Source organism: Lacerta agilis, chromosome 12 (assembly GCF_009819535.1).
Source record: "Lacerta agilis isolate rLacAgi1 chromosome 12, rLacAgi1.pri, whole genome shotgun sequence".
Lineage (NCBI taxonomy): Eukaryota > Metazoa > Chordata > Lepidosauria > Squamata > Lacertidae > Lacerta > Lacerta agilis.
Genome location: NC_046323.1, coordinates 2,451,370 through 2,475,208, shown reverse-complemented (window position 1 = coordinate 2,475,208; position 23,839 = coordinate 2,451,370). Strand labels below are relative to the sequence as shown.

Sequence of the window (23,839 nt, the reverse complement as noted above, 5' to 3'; positions counted from 1 at the left end):
GAAACGCCGTTTACCTTCCTTTTGGAGCGGTACCTCATTACCTACTTTCACTTTTGATGTGCTTTCGAACTGCTAGGTGGGCAGGAGCTGGGACCGAGCAACGGGAGCTCACCCCATTGCGGGAATTCGAACCGCCGACCTTCTGATCAGCAAGCCCTAGGCTCTGTGGTTTAACCCACAGATTAAAATCTGTCAAAAATACTTGGTATGTGTGTGTAAAAGAGCTCAGGTGCTTCCTAGATGCTATTTGTAGTGATCGAAGAGGAACCAACCAACTCCTGCCCAGGAGTTAAGCCTTGAGGCCCTCATGATGATATGAAAAAACATTGTGTGTTCATGACTGTCTATCTGTTTGAGGACCCAGTGCTGCTGTGTGGACAGGAATGATTTAATCCTAAAAAAAATTACTGTGTGTATGGGAACACTTTAAAAATAGAAACATTTCTCTTCTTTTTCCTTCCTTCCCAGTTTTACTTTCATTAACACAGTACCTGCAGATGACTTTCAAATTCAGTCCATCTTTTCCCTTCCCTAACCCTCATTCAGGATCAGAGTTCTGGAATTTACTCTGTTTGGAAAAAGTCCAAAACAGAGTCCGAGAATGGCGTTTGTGAACTCTTGTCATGTTCCGGGACCTTCTGTGGTTGCCGGTGTTCTTTCTGTTCTAGGTTCTTGCGAGCCTTTCCTTGCTGAACACAGAGCTTTCTATGAGCTCCTTCTGGCTCAATAGCACCCAGTTTCTGTATGAACTTGCACGCCTCATGAATCCTTTTAAAAACAGGTTCCTGAGTTTGTGGTAGATTTTTATTCTGTGCTTCTGTTTCCTCCAAGGCCTTTTTCTGTGCTCCCTCCAATTCTACCGTGCCCTTTTCAGTTGTCTTCTGTTCTTCCAGGGCCTTCTTCAGAGCCTTCCCTTGTTCCTCCAGAGCTGCCTTTCGACGCTTTGCCAATTCCTCCATAGCAAGATGGGCTCTTTCTTGTTGCTCAGCGGCTTTCTTCTGTATTCTTTGTCGTTCTTTGCTCTGTTTTTCTTCTAGCTCCTTAAGCATCATTTCAGCTTTCTGCTGCTCTGCTAGGGCTGCCTTCCGGGTTCTTTCTTGTTCCTCCAGTGCTGACTTTTGAGCCTTTGCCAATGTCTCCATAGCAAGACGAACCCTTTCTTGTTGCTCAACAGTCTTCTTCTGTGTTCTTTGCCGTTCTTTTCTCTGTCTTTCCTCCAGCTCCTTAAGCATCTTCTCGGCCCTCTGCTGCTCTGCTAGGGCTGTCCTCCTAGCTCTTTCTTGTTCCTCAAGAGCTGACTTTTGAGCTTTTGCTAACTCCTCTGTTGCAAGATGGGCTCTTTCTTGTTGCTCAAGGGCCTTCTTCTGTATGATTTCCTGTTCTTCTAAGGTTTTTCTGTGTCTTTCCTCCAGCTCCTTAAGCATCATCTCCGCTCTTTGCTGCTCTGCTATGGCTGCCTTCCTGGCTCTTTCTTGTTCCTCCAGAGCTGACTTTTGAACTTTTGTCAATTCCTCTATAATATGATGAGCTTTCAATTGTTCCTCTACAGCTCTCTTCTGTGCTCTTTCTTGTTCCTCCAACACTTTGTTCCGAGTTTCCTCCAGTTCAGTATGCATCACCTTAGTTTTCTGCTGTTCTTCAAAGGCCATCATCTGAGCTCTCTGCTGTTCCTCTATAGATTTAGCATGTGCTCTCTCCAGCTCTTCCCTAGCCTGCTGGGCTATCCTTTGTTCCTCTAAGGCTTTGTGTTCAGCTCTTTTATTTTCCTCCAAGGCCTTCTTTTGAGCAATGTCTAATTCTTTTAAGAGCTTCTGAACTTCTTCTTTTTCTCTCATTGTTTTCTTCTCAGCCCTTTCCTGCTCCTCTTGGAATGTTTTTTGAGTCCTTAAGAGTTCTTCCAGGGCTGCCTCAGCCCTCTTCTTTTCTTCTAGAGACTTTTTTTGTGCTAGTTCCTGTTCTTCCATGACTGTAAACTGGGCTTTCTTCTGTTCCTGCAGTGCCTGCTGATGAGCTCTTTCCAGAGCTTCTAGAGCTTTTTGTGCTTTCTCCTGCTCCTCCAATGCCTTCTTTTGGGCAATCTCTAATTCTTCTAGGGGCTTCTGAGCTGCCTCTTTTTCTCTCATTGCTTTCTTTTCAGCTCTTTCCTGCTCTTCTTGGATCTTTCTCTGAGCCCTTGAGAGTTCTTCTAGAGCTGCCTCAGCCCTCTTCTTTTCTTTAAGAGCTTTTTTCTGTGCTTGCTCCTGTTCCTGCATTGCCTGCTTATGAGCTCTTTCAAGAGCTCCCAGAGCATTCTGGGCTCTTTCCTCATCCTCCCTCGCCTTTTTTCTGGCTGTCTCCAAGTCCTCAAGGGCCTTCTTCTGAGCAAATTCTAATTCTTTTTTAGTCTTCTCAGATCTCTCTTCTTCTGCCATTGCTCTCTTCTCAGTCATTTTCTGTTCTTTTTTAACCTTAGTCAAGAGTTTTTCCAGGGCTTCCTCTGCCATCTTTTTTTCTTCTAGGTATTTCTTTTGTGCTAATTCCTGTTTTTCCATGGCTGCCACCTGGGCTTTCTTCTGTTCCTCCTGTGTCTGCTTATGTGCTCTTTCTAGAGCTTCCAGAGCTTTCTGAGCTCTCTCCTGTTCCTCTAGAGCCTTCTTCTTAGCGATCCCAAATTCTTCTAGGCCCTTCTGAAGTAATTCTTTTTCTTCCACCGCTTTCTTTTCAGCTATTTCCTGCTCTTCTTGAAACTTTCTTTGCACTCTCTGGAGTTGTTCCATGGCTGCCTCAGCCCTCTTCTTTTCTTCTAGAGCCTTTCTTTGGGCTTCATCTTGTTCTTCCATGGCTACCACCTGGGCTTTCTTCTTTTCCTCCAATAACTGCTTACGAGCTCGTTCCAGAGCCTGCAGAGCTTTCTGAGCTCTTTCCTGTTCCTCCAGTGCCTTCTTTTGGGCAATCTCTAATTCCCCTCGGCTCTTCTGAAGAACTCCTTTTTCTTGCATTGCTTGTTTCTCAGCCCTTTCCTGCTCTTCTTGGATCTTTCTCTGAGCCCTTGAGAGTTCTTCTAGAGCTGCCTCAGCCCTCTTCTTTTCTTTAAGAGCTTTTTTCTGTGCTTGCTCCTGTTCCTGCAATGCCTGCTTATGAGCTCTTTCAAGAGCTTCCAGGGCATTCTGGGCTCTTTCCTGGTCCTCCCGTGCCTTTTTTCTAGTTGTCTCCAAGTCCTCAAGGGCCTTCTTCTGAGCAATGTCTAATTCTTTTTTAGTCTTCTCGGCTTTCTCTTCTTCTGCCATTGCTTTTTTCTCAATCATTTCCTGTTCTTTCTGAACCTTAGTCAAGAGTTTTTCCAGGGCTTCCTCTGCCATCTTTTTTTCTTCTAGATATTTCTTTTGTGCTAATTCCTGTTCTTCCATGGCTGCCATCTGGGCTTTCTTTTGTTCCTCCAGTGCTTGCTGATGTGCTCTTTCTAGAGTTTCCAGAGCCTTTTGAGCTCTTTCCTGTTCTTCCAGTGCCGCCTTCTTAGCAAACTCTAATTCTTCTTGGCTCTTTTGAAGTACCTCTCTTTCTTCCACAGCTTTTTTCTCAGCCCTTTCCTGCTCTTCTTGAACTTTTCTCTGAATCTCTATGAGTTGTTCCATGGCTGCCTCAGCCATCTTCTTTTCTTCTACAGCTTTTTTCTGGGCTCGGTTCTGCTCTTCCATGGCTGCCACCTGGGCTTTCTTCTGTTCCTCCAGTGCCTGCTGATGTGCTCTTTCTAGAGCTTCCAGAGCTTTCTGAGCTCTCTCCTGTTCCTCTAGAGCCTTCTTCTTAGCGATCCCTAATTCTTCTAGGCCCTTCTGAAGTAATTCTTTTTCTTCCACCGCTTTCTTTTCAGCTATTTCCTGCTCTTCTTGAAACATTCTTTGCACTCTCTGGAGTTGTTCCATGGCTGCCTCGGCCCTCTTCTTTTCTTCTAGAGCCTTTCTTTGGGCTTCATCTTGTTCTTCCATGGCTACCACCTGGGCTTTCTTCTTTTCCTCCAATAACTGCTTACGAGCTCGTTCCAGAGCCTGCAGAGCTTTCTGAGCTCTTTCCTGTTCCTCCAGTGCCTTCTTTTGGGCAATCTCTAATTCCCCTCGGCTCTTCTGAAGAACTCCTTTTTCTTGCATTGCTTGTTTCTCAGCCCTTTCCTGCTCTTCTTGGATCTTTCTCTGGGCCTTTGAGAGTTCTTCTAGAGCTGCCTCAGCCCTCTTCTTTTCTTTAAGAGCTTTTTTCTGTGCTTGCTCCTGTTCCTGCAATGCCTGCTTATGAGCTCTTTCAAGAGCTTCCAGGGCATTCTGGGCTCTTTCCTGGTCCTCCCGTGCCTTTTTTCTAGTTGTCTCCAAGTCCTCAAGGGCCTTCTTCTGAGCAATGTCTAATTCTTTTTTAGTCTTCTCGGCTTTCTCTTCTTCTGCCATTGCTTTTTTCTCAATCATTTCCTGTTCTTTTTGAACCTTAGTCAAGAGTTTTTCCAGGGCTTCCTCTGCCATCTTTTTTTCTTCTAGATATTTCTTTTGTGCTAATTCCTGTTCTTCCATGGCTGCCATCTGGGCTTTCTTTTGTTCCTCCAATGCTTGCTGATGTGCTCTTTCTAGAGTTTCCAGAGCCTTTTGAGCTCTTTCCTGTTCTTCCAGTGCCGCCTTCTTAGCAAACTCTAATTCTTCTTGGCTCTTTTGAAGTACCTCTCTTTCTTCCACAGCTTTTTTCTCAGCCCTTTCCTGCTCTTCTTGAACTTTTCTCTGAATCTCTATGAGTTGTTCCATGGCTGCCTCAGCCATCTTCTTTTCTTCTACAGCTTTTTTCTGGGCTCGGTTCTGCTCTTCCATGGCTGCCACCTGGGCTTTCTTCTGTTCCTCCAGTGCCTGCTGATGTGCTCTTTCTAGAGCTTCCAGAGCTTTCTGAGCTCTCTCCTGTTCCTCTAGAGCCTTCTTCTTAGCGATCCCTAATTCTTCTAGGCCCTTCTGAAGTAATTCTTTTTCTTCCACCGCTTTCTTTTCAGCTATTTCCTGCTCTTCTTGAAACTTTCTTTGCTCTCTCTGGAGTTGTTCCATGGCTGCCTCGGCCCTCTTCTTTTCTTCTAGAGCCTTTATTTGGGCTTGATCTTGTTCTTCCATGGCTGCCACTTGGGCTTTCTTCTGTTCCTCCAGTGCCTGCTGATGAGCTCTTTCCAGAGCTTTCTGAGCTCTCTGAGCTCTCTCCTGTTCCTTCAATGCCTTCTTTTGAGCAATCTCTAATTCTTCTTGTCTTTTCTGAAGTGTCACTTTTTCTTGCATTGCTTTTTTTTCAGCCCTTTCCTGCTCTTCTTGGATCTTTCTCTGAGTCCTTGAGAGTTCTTCTAGAGCTGCCTCAGCCATCTTCTTTTCTTTAAGAGCTTTTTTCTGTGCTTGCTCCTGTTCCTGCAGTGCCTGCTTATGAGCTTTTTCCAGAGCTTCCAGAGCTTTCTGAGCTCTTTCTTGTTCCTCTACAGCCTTCTTCTTAGCAATGTCTAATTCTTCTAGGCCTCTCTGAAGCATACTTCTTTCTTCCATTGCTTTCTTCTCTGTCATTTCCCGATTGTCCAGGACCTTTCTTCCAGCCCTTGAAAGTTCTTCCTGGGCTGCTTCAGACATATTTGTTTCTTCTAGAGATTTTTTCTGTGCTTGCTCTTTTTCCATGATGGCCATCTGAGCTTTTTTCTGCTGCTCCAGAGCCTGTTTATGAACAAATTCTAAAGCTTCTAGGGCTTTCTGGGCTCTTTCCTGTTCCTCCACAGCCTTCTTTTGAGCACTTTCTATTTTTTCTAGGGTCTTCTGAGCTTTTTCTTTTTCTTCAATTGTTTTCTTTTCAGCCATTTCTCGCTCTTCTTGAAACTTCCTTTGAGTTCTCTGGAGTTCTCCCAGAGCTGCCTCAGCCATCATCTTTTCTTCTAGAGATTTTTTGTGTGCCAGTTTCTGTTCTTCCATGACAACCACATGAGCTTTCTTCTGTTCTTCCAGTGCTTGCTTATGAGCACTTTCCAGAGCTTTCAGAGCTCTCTCCTCTTCCTCCAGGACTTGTTGCTGAGCTCTTTCCTGTTCCCCCAGGGCTGTCAGTCGAGCTTCTGCCAGTTCCTCCAGAGCTGTTTGCTGAGCTCTCTCTAGTTCCTCGAGAGCTAGCAGCTGAGCTTTTGCCTGCTCTTCTAGGATCACTTTGTAAGCTTTTTCTTGCTGATAGAGTAACTTCTGATGTGATTTTTCCTGTTCTTTTAATAACCTTCTCAGAGAATTCTCCTCTTCATCCAGTTCTTCTTGATAAGCTCTAAGCTTTTCCTCAAGTTCTTGCTGAAGGGCTCTTAACTGTTCCTCCAGCTCTTTCTGCTGGACTGTTCCCTGGTATTTTACTTCCTTGTGCTGAATTCTTTCTTGCTCCTCCAGTAGCTTCTGCTGAAAGTTGTCTTGTTCATCAGTCTCCTTTTCAAAAGATCTATATTGTATCCATATATTTTCTTGCAGACTTCTTCCCACCTCTTCCCGGGGCATTCTCTCCTGTTTCCTCAGGACGGTGTGTCTGACTCCCTGCCATTCATTCATGGTTTCCTTCCAAGCCCTTCTCTGGTCTTCAGTGGCTACCTTGTCATCACTTTCTAACCCTGTAAGTATACTTTGTGGTCTTTCATGCTTCTCACAAACTTTGTGAAGGCTTTCCAGAAGCTCCTTGTACTTCTTTTTCTCAAGTTTCCGCTCATGCTTTCGCCAGTATTTGGCAATTTTCTGAGCCTTTGGCTGTATCTCCTTCAACATAGCATAGGATTCTTCATCATAATCCAATTGGCAGGCCAAGGCTAGGTCTTTAGCAGCCCTTTGCCAGTAACCAAGTAGCTGCAATGCTCTTCCTCTCCACTTGTAGGGCTGAGCCGAATCAGGGTTGATCTGTATGGCTTTGTCACAGTCCCTAATTGCAGCATTTGGTTTCTGAAGCTTCATATAGACCTTGGCTCGGTTTGCATATAAAATGGTAAGGCGTGGGTTTAGCTTAATAGCTTCAGTGAACAGATCTAAAGCTTTAAAAAGTTCGCCTTTATTGATTGCATCAATAGCTTCTCTTTTCTTTTCACTGGCCTGTTTTCGCATTTCATCTGTTACTTTCAAGTTTTCATCTCCCATCTCTTGAGGAACATCTTCATCTGGTTCAATCACCTCTTCAGTATCAATTTCCAATTCACTCTCCTCACTCTCTGATTTAGTGCATTCAAAATCACTCTTAGTTCCCTTCTGAATCTCTCTTTCCTGAACTTCAGATGTTTCGTATTTTTCATGTGCTATGAGTTGACCTTTTTCTTGTTCTGCAGCATACAGAGGATAGGCTTTGCATTGTTCCTCTGGGAAATGAATAAATGGTTCATGTTCTTGGGCATGATCATATGGAACATCCTTTACTTTGGAGAGTTTAAATTTACTCCTTTCTTGTTCTTCTGAAACGGTATCTTGGTGTTTTGGTGTTTTCAATGGAATCTTTGTCTGTGTACTCTCTGGGTCTACAAGGGCTTCTTTCATCCTTTCCATATTTTCTGTAAATGATTCTGTATTACATTTTCCTTCATGCTTTCTCCAACATTGAGTGAATGACTTGGTCTCTGCTTCTACCTCCTTCAACATGGCATATGTATTTTCATCATAATCCAACTGACAGGCCAAAGAAAGATCTTTAGCGGCCTCCTGCAAGTATCCTAACAGATGAAATGCCCCCCCGCGCCACTTATATGGTAATGCTGCATCAGGGTTTAATTTTATAGCTTGATTGCAGTCGCTTATGGCAGCATGTGGCAGACGCAGCTTTAGAAAGGTACTGGCTCGGCAAACATACAAGTTGCCACACCGGGGGTTTAATTCAATAGCTTCAGAGAACAGGTCAATGGCTCTTTGTAGTTCACCTTTCTCCACTGCATCAAAGGCTTCTTTCTTTTTTTCATTGGTTTGCTTCCACATCTCAACTGTCTCCACATTTTCATTTAGCATGTGTTGGAACTCGCCCTCATGATCTAATTTGCCATTTGCTGTTTCATTCTCCAATGGTGTGCTAAAATCTTTCTCTCTCTGATCTTGTGCATCAGCCTTTGAAGTTGCCTCTACATTCTTAACCTGCTCCAGTAACTCAGATTCCTTGTATCTTAAGGCACACTTTGCACGTGTCTCAGAAATCCTTTGAAACCCTAACTTCAATCTTTTTACCACAGCATTGGCTTCTTCTTCATACTCCAGCCTAGAAGCTAAAGCAAGATCACAGGCTGCCTCTTCCCAAAGCCCCAAATTCTGGAATGCTTTCCCTCGCAGTCTGAATGACTCTGGTGATTTGGGATTCAGTTCAATGGCTATGTCACAGTCTTTAATGGCAGCCCGTGCCTCCTGCAACTGCATAAAGACACTGGCCCGGTTAATGTAGGAACTAGGAATATGTGGATTCAACTCAATGGCTTCAGTGAACAAATGAACTGCTTTCTGAAGTTCACCTTTAGCTAGGACTTCAAAAGCCTCCTTACACTTTTCATTGATTTGATTCCTCATCTCTTCAGTTACTTTCAGGCTATTGCATCCCAGTTCGTGGATATTGTTCTGACATTGTTCCGTTTCCTCACTACAAGTCTCCAAATTGTTCTCCTTGCTTGGATCTTTCAGAAGCTTATCACCAGCCTCACCTACACAAATGTTGTTTGTTGTATGTGGTAAGGAATTATTTATGTTTCCTAATGGTTCCCGAAGGAAGAATCGATCTTCAGAATTAGCTAAGTTCAAGTAAAGCTTGACCTGGTCATGTGTGTCACTGTGAACTTTTCTTGGATCCATGATGAGGGGAAAAGATGAACAGATGCAGGAGATAGTTTGACCTTAGAAAGGAAGGAAGAATTTATGGAAGCTGGCTTGAGAGTTTAGTTATTAAGTTTATGAGTGGCATGATGGGAAAAGGCCCTCATAATTCCTCTCTGCCATGGCCCTACTTCTATATCTACAACTATTTCTTAATGTGCCAAAACTGAGTCTGAAAGACTCAATAACAAAGGGAGATTTTGTGATGTCATCAGTCTCATCATCACTAGAATTTTGAGGCAAGTTCTTAAAGTCATGTAATGCCAACAATCTCCTATAGTCCTTTCTTTTTCATTTATATGCTATGTTTAATGGTATGAATAGTAGTTTTTACTTATTTTGCACCTGCACAAAAATGCTTACAATCAGAAAGAGGAAGTTGTTTACATCATTAGATGGAAAACTGCAGCTTGCTCAGTTTCTGGAATATCCCATCAGCATTATGCTTCTCTTCTTGAAAAATCATGAGACACTGATTTCTGACTTCATTGTAACTCAGGAACTGGTATGCTTTATACAATGATACATGAATATACTGTGTACATGCTTATCTACTTGACATTAGGTGAGCATTGTTAGATTGTTTGTTAAAGCATTGCTTTAAATTGTTTTTAATACTGTTTTTTAATTCTGTAACCTGTCCTGGGACCTTAAGATGAAGGCTGGCAAATAAATAAATAAATAAATAAATAATCAATGAACCAAGGAATTGAATGCCAGATTGGAAAACAATAAGACTCTTGCCAGACATAGTAGTACATTGCTCTGGTTATCTCCCTCTCGGAATACTGCAATGCGCTCCACGTGGGGCTGCCTTTGAAGGTGACTCAGAAACTACCACTAATCCAGAATGCAGTAGCTAGACTGGTGACTGAGAGCGGCCACCAGGACCATATACCAGTAACACCATTCCTAAAGGATCTACATTGGCTCCCAGTACGTTTCCAAGCACAATTCAAAGTCTTGGTGCTGACCTTTAAAGCCCTAAACAGCCTTGGTCCACCCCCATTATTCAGCTCAGACACTGAGGTCCAGCTCCAAGGGCCTCCTAGCAGTGCACTCACTGAGAGAAGTGATGTTACAGGGAACCATAGAGAGGGCCTTTTCGATGGTGGTGCCTGCCCTGTGGAACGCCCTCCCATCAAATATCAAGGAAATAAACAAATATTGGACTTTTAGAAGACATTTGAAGGCAACCCTAAATTTAGTGTTTGATGTTTATTGTATTTTTAATATTTTGTTGGAAGCTACCCAGAGTAGCTGGGGCAACCCAATCAGATGGGTGGCTAATAATAATAATAATAATAATAATAATAATAATAATTTGCAATGCTGGACATTGGCCTAAAACAATTTGGAGCAATTGTGTCTGTTTTAAAAGACATTTTTAAATGATTTGGTCTTTGAGGGCATATTTAGGCCTACAGGTCTTTATTGCTTGAACAAGGGGGGGGGGGTCTGGAATGCTTTCTAGTGATAACGTGATTCAGGTACATAGCTGTGTTGGTCTGATGCAGTTGAAATAAATAAAAACCACCCATCTCCTTCTGAGAAAAACCCCACCCCACCCTCCCACTGGTTACTTCTGCTTCAGTGTATCTGAAGAAGTGTGCATGCACACGAAAGCTTATACACAGAACAAACTTGGTATCTAAGGTGCTAGGGACACATTTAGGGACGCGGGTGGCGCTGTGGTCTAAACCACTGAGCCTAGGGCTTGCTGACTGCAAGGTTGGCGGTTCAAATCCCCACAATGGGGTGAGCTTCCGTGCTCGCTCCCTGCTCCTGCCAACCTAGCAGTTCGAAAGCACCCCCCAAAGTGCAAGTAGATAAATAGGTACCGCTCTGGCGGGAAGGTAAACGGCATTTCCGTGCGCTGCTCTGGTTCGCCAGAAGCGGCTTAGTCATGCTGGCCACATGACCCGGAAGCTGTACGCCAGCTCCCTCAGCCAATAAAGCAAGATGAGCGCCGCAACCCCAGAGTCATCCGCAACTGGACCTAATGGTCAGGGGTCCCTTTACCTTTTAACATGTCAGCCAGCTGCTCCGGCTATGCTTCCTCCTCTCCCATTATTTCCCAACTTTTCCCTCATCTGCCTCTGAACTGTGACCTCTGCAAACCATTGTAAACCTATACTGTCTTCCTCTTCTGTGGAAGGTTCAGGCTGGGAAGGTGGTCTCCACCATTCCTCCTCTGCCCAGTCCCTGACTGTGGGTCATAATTCACAAGAAGTATATAGTAGAGTGGTGTTGCCTCTGAAAGGGGACATTGGATTGTTTTAACAAACCCAAGCTTGGTTTAGGAGACTAAGCCTGGATTTCCACTCATACATATCCTACTTAAATAAAAATGTGTATCTTTAATTAACTCATCTCATGTGGTTTGATATGCTAATGATGAGCTACCATTAGATTAGATTAGATTTGTTTTATTTTTAATCTGTATTGAAAAACGGATAAAATGGGGCACTCATCCTGATTTGTTTGCAGAGAGATTACAGAATGTTACATCAAGCAAATGTCATCTGACAGTTTCCAGCACATTTCCCTGTCTCTTTGCTATCACAAAAAGTCTGAATTGTGCATGTATTGGGTGGGGGTGGTTGTTGCACAAGACCTCCAAATCAATTTTAACTGAGCAACCTGAATTTGCCAGTATGTGACTGAACCTCACCGGAAAATAGCCACAAATCGGCAAGTCTAATTCTTAAGAGCTGCGCTGGGACCTTCTCTGCTTTTTAAAGGGCTACATATAAGTGGTAGGAATCCACACATACACATATAGTTTTAATTCTATTAATGTTTATTTTTGTTTTAAAAATGATTGTTCCCACCCCCATTATGTTTTTAACTGTTCTAATTTCTCTGTCAGGGTAAAGGTGTGTGTGTGAATAAACATATAAAATAAACATATTGTAATAATAATAATAATACGGCACACCCCCTTCTTCACTGGACACGGTAATTCCCTATGCCAAATTTCGGCAAACGTGTAATAAAACTCCTAGGACAAAGCAGGCGTCCTTACCTAGCTTTCAAAACAAAACAAAACAAAACAAACTGCAATTTTGCCGCACAATACGGCAACAGATGCGGTGACGACAACAAGATGCGCCGCTTGGGAGCCGGAACTCTCCTCAGAAAGCGATCGCGGCCGCGTCCCCTTCGAGCGGAAGCTGCTGCGTGACGCCATTTCCCGGTCGCCGGCGCAGGTTTTTTCCTCTAGCTTCCGCTTCCGCCTTCCTTTTCCGTTGCTCGTATTGCTACGTGTCCAACAAGTCGGTGAGTGAGTCTTGAGCGGAGTTGTGTCGCTGGGGGTGGGGGCGGCGGAAGGGAAAGCAGCGCAGTTACGGGAGCCCAGAACCGAGTTGTAGAGCGCACGTAGCCCCTGGGCATGTGCGAAGTGGCTTTCTTTCACCGCAGCCGACCCCTCCTCCTCCTCCTGTCTCTTTTCTCTTCCCCCTCCCGCAGTGGGGTGAATCTAAACAGCGTCTGAAAAGGGCGGGCGGGTGGGGGGAGAAGGCTGCCCGGCCGAGGCGGAGACCCCGGAGGGAGCATTCCTGAGTCACAGCGGCGTAACGAAAACTTGGTCGCCTTTCCTCGTCTCCGCAGGCTGAGGGGTCAGAGGGAAGGGTGGCATCGCCCCATTTCTACCTCTGGAAATGCTGTGTGTCTCCCATGCAACGTTTCATGTATCGCTGTCACGATCCTCTCCCCCATCCCATCCCCCCAAAAACAAAGAGGGGGTAAGAAAAGTGAGGGCACATCTGATCACGTTACACACATACTGGAAACTTATGCTCACTGTTCCTAATTAAACATTGGCTAAATATGAGGTTTGATACTAAGCACTTCTGAAGGTGTGTAACCCTTTCTGTGCCTAAATCATGAACTGTGCAGTTCTAAACTGTCTTTTCTAAACTGTGTAATTGGCTTCAGGACACAAACGTGTAATAAGGGGGTGGGGAGAGGCGTGAAAACTTATTTAACTTAGCTGTGCAGTTTAGGGTACTACACTACCACCAGGTGTTTTTTTTTTTAATGTCACTGCTCCCCCACCCTACACTCTGGTCAACTGTACTTCCATGTTCTCCCAAATGTTAAAAGATATTGTAGATTTGTCTCCTTTTGAGCAACTGAATATTCCTACACTGAATGGGGGAAAAGTCATGAAGCTTGGGAGCCTCCATGTTGGCTAACCATAATTGGTGATGGTGTAAAATGGGTGCATTACTGTTGCACTATGGCTGTAATAAATATCTATCTATCTATCTGTTGCACTATAGCTTCATACAAATTACTAAATTCCCTGAGCTCATTATCACTGTGCACTGGTGCAACAAAAAATACTAAAAGAACATGTTTGAGGTTTCTAAAAAGACATTGTAGATGTTGGGGTATATTAGCATTGTTTTAAGTGAACATCAATATAATGTCTGTGGGTTTTTTTTACCAGTTAAAAATGCTAACAAAAATTGGGAACTTGCAAGAGCAACCTTATTTCCTGTATAGGAGCTTTGTGGTTTGAATTGAAGGCAAGCCTGATTTGGAATGATTGCATATGAATAAAATCCTAATAAGTTGGTGTGTTTGTTCTTTTTCTTGCAGAAAATCATGGATCAAGTAATGCAATTTGTGGAACCTAGTCGTCAGTTTGTGAAAGATTCCATCAGGCTTGTTAAACGATGCACAAAGCCAGATAGGAAAGGTAAAACCACCAAGAAGAAAAATACTAAATGTGTTTGTGACACTGCAGAGTAGAATAAAATGTAATAAACAAGTTGTTCCTGTAGATGACAAGATGACAATAATCACAAGTTCCTGTGTTTAATATCATATTTTCATTTTGTTGGTAAAATATTTAGTAGGTTTTTAAAGAGGAGATCAATGCTGCATAGGTTGCTTTTTTAACAGACAAAAAAAATCTAACAATCTAAAATATATAGCTGAGCTCATATGTCTTAAGAGCTATGCAACAGTGTGGTTTCTAATAGATGGCTAGATGCTTTGCTTTTGAATGGGGTGAGGATAGTGATTCTGAGCAAGGGTCTAGAAGTGTGCTTGTCATCTTGTCACTGAGGAGCATATATTATGTTGTGAGAACACAGCATCAGCAAGTATGCCTATCCTCCTGAGCCTAGAGAAGTTCAGTTGCTCTCTGTCATACAACTCTGAGCCTTGGAGTTGCTTGGAAAGGAGCAAGGCTTTCTTAGTCCTGGTGTGACAGGGTAGAGCTCCACTCTCCCTTCCCAGCCAAGCTCACTCCATGCAGCTGTGTTGGGCCTCAAGCTCAATGTGATGTTGGACAACACCCTGCTCCCTCCCATGTTTGGTGAGGGAAGGTTGTAGTGAGCACAGATTGACAAAATTGTAGACCCGGCAAAAAATTCTTCGGATTGAGTGTATAGTTGCAATATGGAATCTGGTTAGAGATCTTAAGCCCATGATGTGGGTGATTATGATGTCTTGCAGACCTCTTCCCTTAACTTTCTCTTCTTCATCTATTTCCTGTGGACCACTCTTCTTTTTTAGAGTCTTTGCCTCCTCCCTTCCTTGCCTAGCTCCTCTGTAACACCAGGGATCTCAGTTAGCCACAGCAAGAAACTTCAGCACCACAGGATCATTGAATATGTTACAAGATAGAAAATAGTGGCAGCGTAGGCATAAATTCTTGGAAGATTTAATGATTACTTAAGGTGCCGTCACATGTGGCTTACTTAGCCTGTAGAGAAGAGCTTTCTGAACTGTGTGTTGCGACGTGTTAGTGTGTTGGCTGCAGTGCTCCTCCAGGGGCTGGTAAGGGGTTAGTTTAATCTCTGGTTTGCTAGTCACAAAATAATGCATGTCTAAAAAGTGTGTCACCAACATGAAAAGTTTGGAAAGCTCTGCTCAAGAGGGAGATTCCCCCCCCCAAAAAAGTTCTGGGCATTCATTATCACTGTCAGTGGTGTGATTCAATCATGAATCATAGAATTGGAAGGGACCACAAGGGTCATCTAGGCCAACCCCCTGCAATGCACAAATCTTTTGGCTAACCTGGGGCCCAAGCCTCTAAGCCTGAGAGGAATTCTGATAATTCCTGGATCCCCAATTACATTCAGGACCCAATGTGAATCAATATATAAGCTTTATTGTTGAAGCCATAGGTCACCACAGTATAAATACATCAAGCTGTCATTTTGATGTATTTAGCAAACTAATATAAACACAAAAACAGAAAAATGGGGGGGGGCTTCCTAATTTAATCAATGCATTGCCCCTCTTCAAAAAGATACCCAGGTGTTAAAAATGCAATAAAACAAAAAGACATCCCACTCACCCCTATGTTTTTTTGAACCTGGCTTGTATTTTCTTAGCTGCCACATCAATTTTGCTACTTGGGTGAACATGTCTTTGCCTGAAGCAATATATATATTTGGTCCAGGAGTTGTTTGACAGACTAAAGGATACAAGGTGGGAATTGTGCTCAGGGTGCTCATATAGGGAGCAGCCCATATGCTTGCCATCTTCAAATATCTGAAGGGGTGTCACATGGAAGAGGGAGCAAGCTTGTTTTCTCCTGCATGGGAGGGTAGGACTTGAACCAATAGATTCAAGTTACAAGAAAGGAGATTCCGACTAAACATCAGGAAGAACTTTCTGACAGTGTCAGCTGTTGAACAGACTCCCTCAGGAGGTTGTGGACTCTCGTTGCTTAGAGGTTTTTAACAGAGATTGGATGGCCATCTGCCATGAATGCTTTTAGCTGAGATTCCTGCATTGCAGGGGGTAGGACTAGATGACCCTTGGTGTCCCTTCCAACTCTACAATTCTATGATTTTATGATTCTGACTTAGTAAGTTATGGGAGACACGGGCCCTTTAACTCTGAAAGTGTAGGCATTTTGTAAGCAGGGGAGAGGGAGGCCAGCAAGTACAGTCTTCCACCATGTGCTCAGTGAATAGGCAGGGTGGTGATGGTCACACACTTTTATTTTCAAATAATAACCAGATTTAAATCAGAAAAACTTCAGTCTCCTCCAATTATTCAAGTATTCCTGGCTAAACATAGAAACACATTTTGTTGTAATTATTCAAAATTCATTTAAGAGTACATTTTTAAAAATACATTTTTTTCCGATTTCAGAATTCCAGAAGATTGCTATGGCAACAGCAATAGGATTTGCAATAATGGGATTTATTGGTTTCTTTGTAAAACTGATCCATATTCCAATCAACAACATCATTGTGTAAGTACATGCATCATAATTGGTACTGCTGGTATAAAACAACGACGACTTCTGAGCAATGTCCTAAAATTGGATTTTTGTGCACTCTGCTGTGATCTCTGGCTCTCATGATGTCGTCTTTAGAATCCTGTGTGCACTGACATACTTAAATAACATAGATATCTACTTTGAATCTGCACTTTGTATTCCCTCGGCTGGAAAGTGGAGATGAGCGCCATGCTCCCACTCGACTTAGCCATCCTTTTTACCTTATTTATTTAAAAACAAATAGGATGATACACTTTAAATAAAGAATTTTCGATTAAAAAAAGGGGGGCATTACTTTAAAAACAAAACAGTAAAATGCTATTTAAGTGCCTCTGTGATTTTGTTGTCTTGTTTTTTTTACAGGGGTGGCTGAATGCATCAAGAAGACATGTAACTTGATTTTGCTTGTGGTAACAAAAGAGAACATTCTGGCCTTTCTGACATAATCTTCCTAAATCATCTTTTGCTACTTGTCGTTATAAACAGATTTTAAAGTAAAACTGGTGTGGCTTCTTAGTTGGTTAATGCAAGCACGTGTAGGCCAATGTCGGTCACTGACTTAAGACTTACAAAATTTATGCTCAGTAAACTGAATGATGTAACCTTTGAGGTCAGATTGGGTTTTATGAAATGCTCAATCACTTCAGTGTCTTGGGGGAGCATCAATAGTTGAATAAACTGAGCAGCACATGGACACTCCAAACTCTTGATAACCTTTGTATACAAACGTAGTTCTGATTGCCACTTAAGATGTTCAGCACTGACAGAGCCCTTTTCTCTTTATTCCCTCATGTAATAGCAGAAGCAAATTCATAACAAGTCTGATATTTAAATATAGCCTTTATTAAATACAAGCTTTTGCATAAAACTTGTTTAAAATGCGACATTAGGCTGTCTTCCCTTTTTAAAAACAGACTGTTCATTTAAACTTTGGCAATTATAATTGTTTTGGCTCAAAAATTGTTTTTGTTTCTTATAGATTATTGTAATTGCCACACCCCACACATTTTCATTGTGTGCCTGCCTCTCCCCACCCCCTTTTAATACAAGCAGAATTGCTCCCTGGAGCCCGTGAGGTATGCATCCAAGCTGTCACCAGTGAGCATCCATTTGTATTCGGCCCCTGGCACACACAATGGGCTAAATATAGATGAATGCAACCGAGGTTGCATGCCTGGTTGTTATATTACCATGGCAACTTATTTTGTGGGTTTTGGCTTGGGGTGCGCACTATTTGTTCCAGCCCACTGGCAAGTTGAATGTTTGTGTTCTGCTGAAGAGAACTATCAAATTTTAAGAACACAAAAGTTACGCAGTGTTCTATTCTGTAAGTTACTTATATCATCAAGTGATATAAGTATCACTTTATCAGCCCTTCCAATCTTTTTTTTAAAAAATCCTATGCACAGTATATATAAAAAACACATCAATGTTCAGAATTCTAAAAAAAGCTTACAATACAGCATTGCTCAAATAGCAAAAAACTAAAATCCCTGGCATTCTATAGATTGAAGCTGCATAGAATCATAAACTGAGTTGGAGAGACCAGCTAATGCATGAAATCTAGATTTAGAAAGCGCAGTGACATTTTCCCAGGAAGCATTGCTTTAAGGCTTGGGCTGAACAAAAATAGCTGCTGAAAGTTTATGCACATCCTTTATCTTTGATGCCCATTGTCCAAAGCAAAGGTTTGTCTGTTTCAATAGTCACAACTCCAGACTCATCATAAGTGTTCGAAGTGCTGACGAGTGTCCCAAACTTTAGAATGCTTCTGTCTGTAAGCAATGGAAAAGAAGGGTTAGCACAAGAGTTCCCAAAGTTTGAACCAACACAAAAATAGGGATAAAGGCAGTAGAACTGATGCAGTGTAAGCATGATCTATGTGAGGCTCTCAAAGTTCAATGGAATTTACTCCTACAGAAATGGGTCACAAAGACTACAGCTATGATGACATGATAATAAAAGCTCCCCACAGCCCCCTGAAAGTATAGAAGTGTGTCTGATCAGTACTGCCAACACATGGTGGCACTTGGATTGTCAATGACTTCCTCCAAAGAGTCCCAGGCACTAGTTTTTTGAGTGCTGAAAACATGCTGTTACGATAGGTTTGCCTATCTACCCATGTGAACTTCATTGGGGGGGGGGCGGTTCTTAGCCCATCTAAAGTCTAGCATAATGGTGGCACCATGTGTCAGTGTGTCTGGCTGTTAACCAGAAAGTTGGTCCGAACACACCAAAGGATGGCTATGGGCAGGATTCCTGCATTGCAGGGGGCTGGACTAGATGACCCTTGGGGATCCCTTCCAACTCTACAATTCCATGACATGTTTGCCCTGAGATAATTAGCCACAGAAATTACAGCAGGGATAGGCAACTGGCAGTTCAAGTGATGAATCGGACACCAGGGCTCCCAATCCGAGCCTCCAGCATGGCTCCTGATGACATCCACCCACTCCTTGTACATCACCAGTACATCGGATGGAGGTTTTGGCAAAGTCTTCTCCTTTACAGAAGTTGGAAAGGACTTTGGAGGTCATCTCTAGCCCACTCCCTGCTTAATGTAGCTACAACATCCCTGACAAATGCGTCTCTGCTTCAATGCTTTCAGCATCAACCTGACAGTCTGTTTCATTTCCAAGCAGCTTTTACTGTTGGTAAGTTTATCCCATTGCTTCACAGAAGTCTGCTTTCATGCAGTTTCTACCCACTGGTTTCAGTGTTGGTGCCTGGAGCAGCAGAAAACTAGTCTCAATCTTCTGCTTGGCAGCAGAAATGTAGGCAAAGCATCTTGACACTATTTCAGAGCAAGAAGTAAATAGGTCTGTTAGAGGCCGAGTGAGCAGCAACTAAAGTGGGTAAAGGGAGGGCTCCATCTGTGGCTGCTGCCCCTGGGGGATTAGAGGAAAGGTTAAAAAGGCTTTGCTTTCACCTACTTCATGTGATGCTTTTGAATTATGGTGCTGGAGGAGACTCTTGAGAGTCCCATGGACTGCAAGAAGATCAAACCTATCCATTCTCAAAGAAATCAGCCCTGAGTGCTCACTAGAAGGACAGATCCTGAAGTTGAGGCTCCAGTACTTTGGCCACCTCATGAGAAGAGAAGACTCCCTGGAAAAGACCCTGATGTTGGGAAAGATGGAGGGCACAAGGAGAAGGGGACGACAGAGGACGAGATGGTTGGACAGTGTTCTCGAAGCTACTAACATGAGTTTGGCCAAATTGCGGGAGGCAGTGAAGGATAGGCGTGCCTGGCGTGCTCTGGTCCATGGGGTCACGAAGAGTTGGACACGACTGAACAACAACAACAACATTTGGGAGTGAAGGGACAAAAGGACAAAGGCCATCAGTGCAAAAAAAATAAAAAATGACTCACTGAGAAGATTTTTGTACTAGTGGGCTTTGTCCTTTTGTTGTTTTTCTGTTGTGTGGTACAATCTTCTAGCTTTATGTGGAAGTGGGTCGGTGAAGTCAATGTCGCTGGCCCTTCAGTCCTACTCAATTCAAAAGACTGTCCACGCTAAAAAATACCGGTAGTTGCTAACCAGAGGACAAGGGTCTATAAAAATATGCTGCAAGATCTTGTTAGCCCCATAACTCTTTGTGTCCTGTTAAATAGCATTTTATTTCCTTGACATGTCTTGTAAAAGTGGTGGAGGAAAAGGTTGTGCCTTCTAGCATGAAGACATGTAGGGTAACTATTTGAAGCTGGACCTCTTCAAATCAAATCAAACTTTATTCACGTAGCCAACAGGCCATTGCGACTAAAAATACAGATAAAACAGATAAAAATACTGGGGAAAGACCAGTCAGGTACACAAATATATAAAAATACTAATAAATCATATGAAACCCCCAGGCTAAAAGGCCGTTCAAAGGTGGCCTCGTTCGAGTTGTCTGTCAAATTGTGGCCCTTAGTCTCATTGCCCTCTCAATAAATCTGGCGACCTTCTCTGTTGTCTGGATGTTCTGGTCCGCTAACAAATAAAACATTGCGGCCGCTGATGAGCGACCTGGGATGGAAAGTAGGAGGGGAGTAATGATCTCGCTCCTCAGGTCTTTGTACAGGGGGCAGGTCAGAAGAACATGTGACACTGTCTCCAAGTTTCCGTCTCCACATGGGCAGAGTCGTTTCTCCCTGGGGAGTTTCTGATATCGGCCTTCGAGCACGGCAGAGGGTAGTACGTCCAATCTTGCCAACGTAAAAGCGCGTCTATACTTTGGGATATTTAAATTATGCAGATAAGATGCCGGGGCATCGAAGTGCGAGGGGGGCAGGTGGGCAAACCATGCACAAAATTTCTTTGTTTTGGCCAAGTTGTTTTGTTGCTCAATATCCATCAGGCGCTGATCGATTAAGCTTTTTGCTTTAGAGGGGCCCAACATTAACAAATGCTGAGCATGTAGACCGCATGAGAGAAGTTTGAGTCTCACCATTTTGAACCATGCGCTTTCGTGGGCATCCCGTATCACCTGGGGCAAGAGTCCTGTTGGATTTTGGTTTAAGCGGAGCCAATAATTAAGCGTTCTTTTCCAGATCTGTGTTTCCACAGAAGGGAGACCAGCTTCAAGGCATAATGCTGCAGTTGGTACACATGGTGGAACGGCAAAGATTTGTCTTAGAAAGTTAGATTGAACCGTTTCAAGAAGATTGCATTGGGTCCCCGTCCAGATTTGGGCCCCATATGTTAGCTGCGCTAGAGGTTTTGCCTTGAAAACTTCTATGGCTGCTGGAATGTACTTGCCTCCCTTGGTATAGAAAAAGCGGGACAATGTCTTGGCGCTTTGGGTTGCTTTCTCTCTGGCGTATTTATGCTGTGCGACCCACGACCCCGTAGACTGGAAGACGATGCCCAGGTATTTAAAGGCTTTGACTTGTTCAATTGGTTGATTGTCCATTCTCCAGCTGTGTATTTTATGTTTTCTCGCGAAAACCACAACCTTGGTTTTCTGGTGGTTCACCACCAACTGCTCTCTCTTGCAGTATGCTGAAAAATCTCTTATCAACCTTTTAAGGCCTATTTTTGTTCGTGATAGTAAAACCGCATGAGGTCGATCTGGCTGCGACATCTGTCACCCCATTGATCGCCAGGGTTGATTCGGCTGATCTGGCTGGCTAGGCGGGTGTCCCCTTCCTCCCTCACCGCTCCATGTGCGTCCCTCCCGAAGCTGCGCGCTCGGTGGAAGAGGACGACCATCCCAGATAGAAGGAGTGTACCGTTCTTCGGTCAAGGGTATACGATAGCTGCGCTCCCCTGCTAGAACCTCCAAACAAGCTCAAGGTCCATTTGTAGGAGCTGGACCTCTTTTAAGTGGAACTTATTATGTAACCAATTAAAGGATAATACTATGGACTACTGACTTAACACACTTCCCTGGATATCGCCTTCCTTCAAGTAGGAGATGAGACATATTTATAAGAGTAACAAACCTTTCAGCGTGGCAAGTGACATGAGTTAATTTTTTAATGTGTTGTTGGTTATAATATAAAAAGGCTTTGCTCTATAGAGCTTTAAGAACATATGTGCCTATATCTGAAAAATAGGAGTAAGTGATGGAGAAAAGGGAATGATGTGGAAGGGACATTGTGGAGTGGGGAAACAGTGGGGTTTAGTGATAGGAAGTAAGGGGGAGGCTGATTAGCGAGGCAAAGCAGATTACAAACACATGTAACGTGAGAGTGAGGCTGATGAATTCTGGTTGGAAAGAGGTATAGATGGATGGAGGAATGACATGCGTACCCTTGTCCTTCACCCAAAATTCTGCCCATTAGTCATAGGGACTCTTATGCCCACAGGTCCTCCATTGCTTACTGAACTAATTGCCCCACCCCTCTATACAGGCTCAAATCCAGCCCAATACAGTGCTTTCTTTCAGTTCCTGACAATGAGCAGTTGCGCTGCAGCCCTTTGTCAACATGCTTGAGGATCCCACATTGTGCTCTCACTGTCCCACTGCATCATGGTTCCTCAGCCAACCAGTTGAAAGTATCTGCATGGTGCTGTTTAGAGTCATCTGCATAAACTACATGTTTAAGTTAGCCTAAGTCTTAATGCCTGACGTGGGGGCAACGTCTGGAAAGAATGGTTACATTTGATTCTAAATAATTACTTTAGGTCGGGCATCCAAACAATAGCTTCTGCAGCAGCATCCTCTCACTGGCTAAGATTCAGTTTCCTGCAGCAATAGCTCTTAGTGAACAGTAGGTGGCACCTTTCATCTTTCTCTCCAAGCAGTTTTTCTTTCGCAAGGGCAGTTTACTGAAACGCTACAAGAAATAACCACTGCTATCAATTCATATAATTCATGTAAACAAGTGTTTTCATGCTCAGCAAACATGTCTAACTAGTGTAATTGTGAGCACATTTTAAAGCCAGCCAGCCTGCCACCAACCAACCAACCAACCAACCAACTGTAGCTAGGATTAAGAAGAGGTAGCAAGGCTTATCAGTGAAAAACAGTGGTTTGTTAATAATTTTGGCACAGCTGTTTGGTGGAGATGCTTTGTGTCAGCAACAGGGAATCTGTGGTTCTCAGATGCAGCCTCACCACCCCTGGCTGTTGGCCATGCTGCCTGGGGCTGATGGGAACTGGACTCCCCCAACATCAGGAGGGCCATAGTTTTATGGGGTGTGTGGCAGCACAATATCAACTCTGAGTAGTGTAACTGCATAAATTAATAATGTTTAGGATTTGTATTAAAATCTTTAGAGTGCTCAAAGCATTCTGCATACATTATCTAACAAATTCTTACAACACCCCCTACCTCCTGTAAAATAGGATTCTTTTGGTTTGTGTTAAGTGGCCCAGCAAGTTCACAACCAGTGCCACATCTGAACTGGGAACTTAATTGCTCACACTGCTAGCAATGAAAATGAAATGGTAGTTTACAAAAAAGTAAAGAAACAAAACCCCTTCATGCGTTCAGAGTATGTGAGGAGGGGGAGAAAGGCTCACTGTTGCTTGCACCATTTGGACTATCTTTGGGTTTAGCTGTCCCAAATTACTGGTTTCCACGGATCACTGGAGATTTATTATTTAGAATACCGTGTTTACAATCTTCTACAAAAATTCTAGCCCACATGGGTGGAGAGGTTGTGAAAATATGCCTCGATTAGAACACACTTATACCTTTTGAGCATTGCTTCTGAAAAAAGGCCATGGCTGCTACATCTGACACGAGGTGGCTGAATTTACAGCAAAAGCCCATTAGGCCTACTGATTCCAGCATACCAGGCATATGAGATCAACAAGGGACAAATGAAAAGGGAGGAAGTCAAGAGGCACAGTCTACTGGTGTAAACAGGACTGCTAGGTGATTTGGGAAGAGAGGTATCTATCAAGAGCATTGTTGGCATGAATCCATCTTTTAAAAAACAATAGAGGTAGGAAAGAAACATGAAATCTGCATGTGCTAAAAGCATACCCTCCAACATTTCTCCGATGAAAATAGGGACATCCCATTCCATAATGATAATTATACTATTTATACTCCACACATCTTACTGGCTTGCCCAGTTACTCTGGGCAGCTTCCAACATATATAAAAGCATAATAAAATTTTTAACATTTTTTTTTTTTTTAAAAAAACCTTTTCTATACAGGATTGCCTTCAGGTGGCTTGGAGGTTGGATAACTTCATACCCTTCAACATTTCTCCAATGAAAATAGGGACATCCTAAAGAAAAGTGGGACATTCCAGGATCAAATCAGAAACAGGAAATGCTTCTCTAAATCAGGGACGTCCCTGGAAAATAGTGACACTTGGAGGGTCTGT

The 23,839-nt window shown here is 43.2% G+C and overlaps 3 protein-coding genes across 4 annotated transcripts in view; 1 reads left to right on the top strand and 2 right to left on the bottom strand.

Annotated features, from left to right (window-relative positions):
- Positions 1–461: 461 nt before the first annotated feature.
- Positions 462–8,976, bottom strand: LOC117056179 (trichohyalin-like). Its single transcript, XM_033166360.1, has 2 exons — positions 5,593–8,976; positions 462–4,368 (listed from the first exon to the last, which is right to left on the bottom strand). Exons 1-2 carry the CDS (start codon positions 8,787–8,789, stop codon positions 564–566), a joined length of 7,002 nt encoding a protein of 2,333 aa, XP_033022251.1. The 5' UTR covers positions 8,790–8,976; the 3' UTR covers positions 462–563.
- A 3,013-nt stretch (positions 8,977–11,989) lies between these two features.
- Positions 11,990–16,565, top strand: SEC61G (SEC61 translocon subunit gamma). Its single transcript, XM_033166364.1, has 4 exons — positions 11,990–12,092; positions 13,419–13,518; positions 15,936–16,038; positions 16,429–16,565. Exons 2-4 carry the CDS (start codon positions 13,425–13,427, stop codon positions 16,436–16,438), a joined length of 207 nt encoding a protein of 68 aa, XP_033022255.1. The 5' UTR covers positions 11,990–12,092; positions 13,419–13,424; the 3' UTR covers positions 16,439–16,565.
- Positions 16,418–23,839, bottom strand: part of TPK1 (thiamin pyrophosphokinase 1) — a 218,388-nt gene continuing 210,966 nt past the window's right edge. For both annotated transcript variants that reach the window (XM_033166363.1, XM_033166362.1), the window contains one exon: positions 16,418–17,840. In XM_033166363.1, coding sequence (XP_033022254.1) covers positions 17,710–17,840 — 131 coding nt within the window. In that variant the 3' untranslated portion in view covers positions 16,418–17,709. The remainder of the gene's footprint in view (positions 17,841–23,839) is intronic.

Bases quoted from the DNA above. Each gene is read 5' to 3' on its own strand.
- SEC61G (XM_033166364.1), top strand. From the start codon at position 13,425: ATGGATCAAGTAATGCAATTTGTGGAACCTAGTCGTCAGTTTGTGAAA. The intron at 13,519-15,935 runs GTAAAACCACCA...TTCCGATTTCAG, and splicing joins CACAAAGCCAGATAGGAAAG to AATTCCAGAAGATTGCTATG.
- LOC117056179 (XM_033166360.1), bottom strand. From the start codon at position 8,789: ATGGATCCAAGAAAAGTTCACAGTGACACACATGACCAGGTCAAGCTT. The intron at 4,369-5,592 runs AGCAGCCCAGGA...TAAAAAAGAATT, and splicing joins GAAGAAACAAATATGTCTGA to AGACATTGCTCAGAAGAAGG.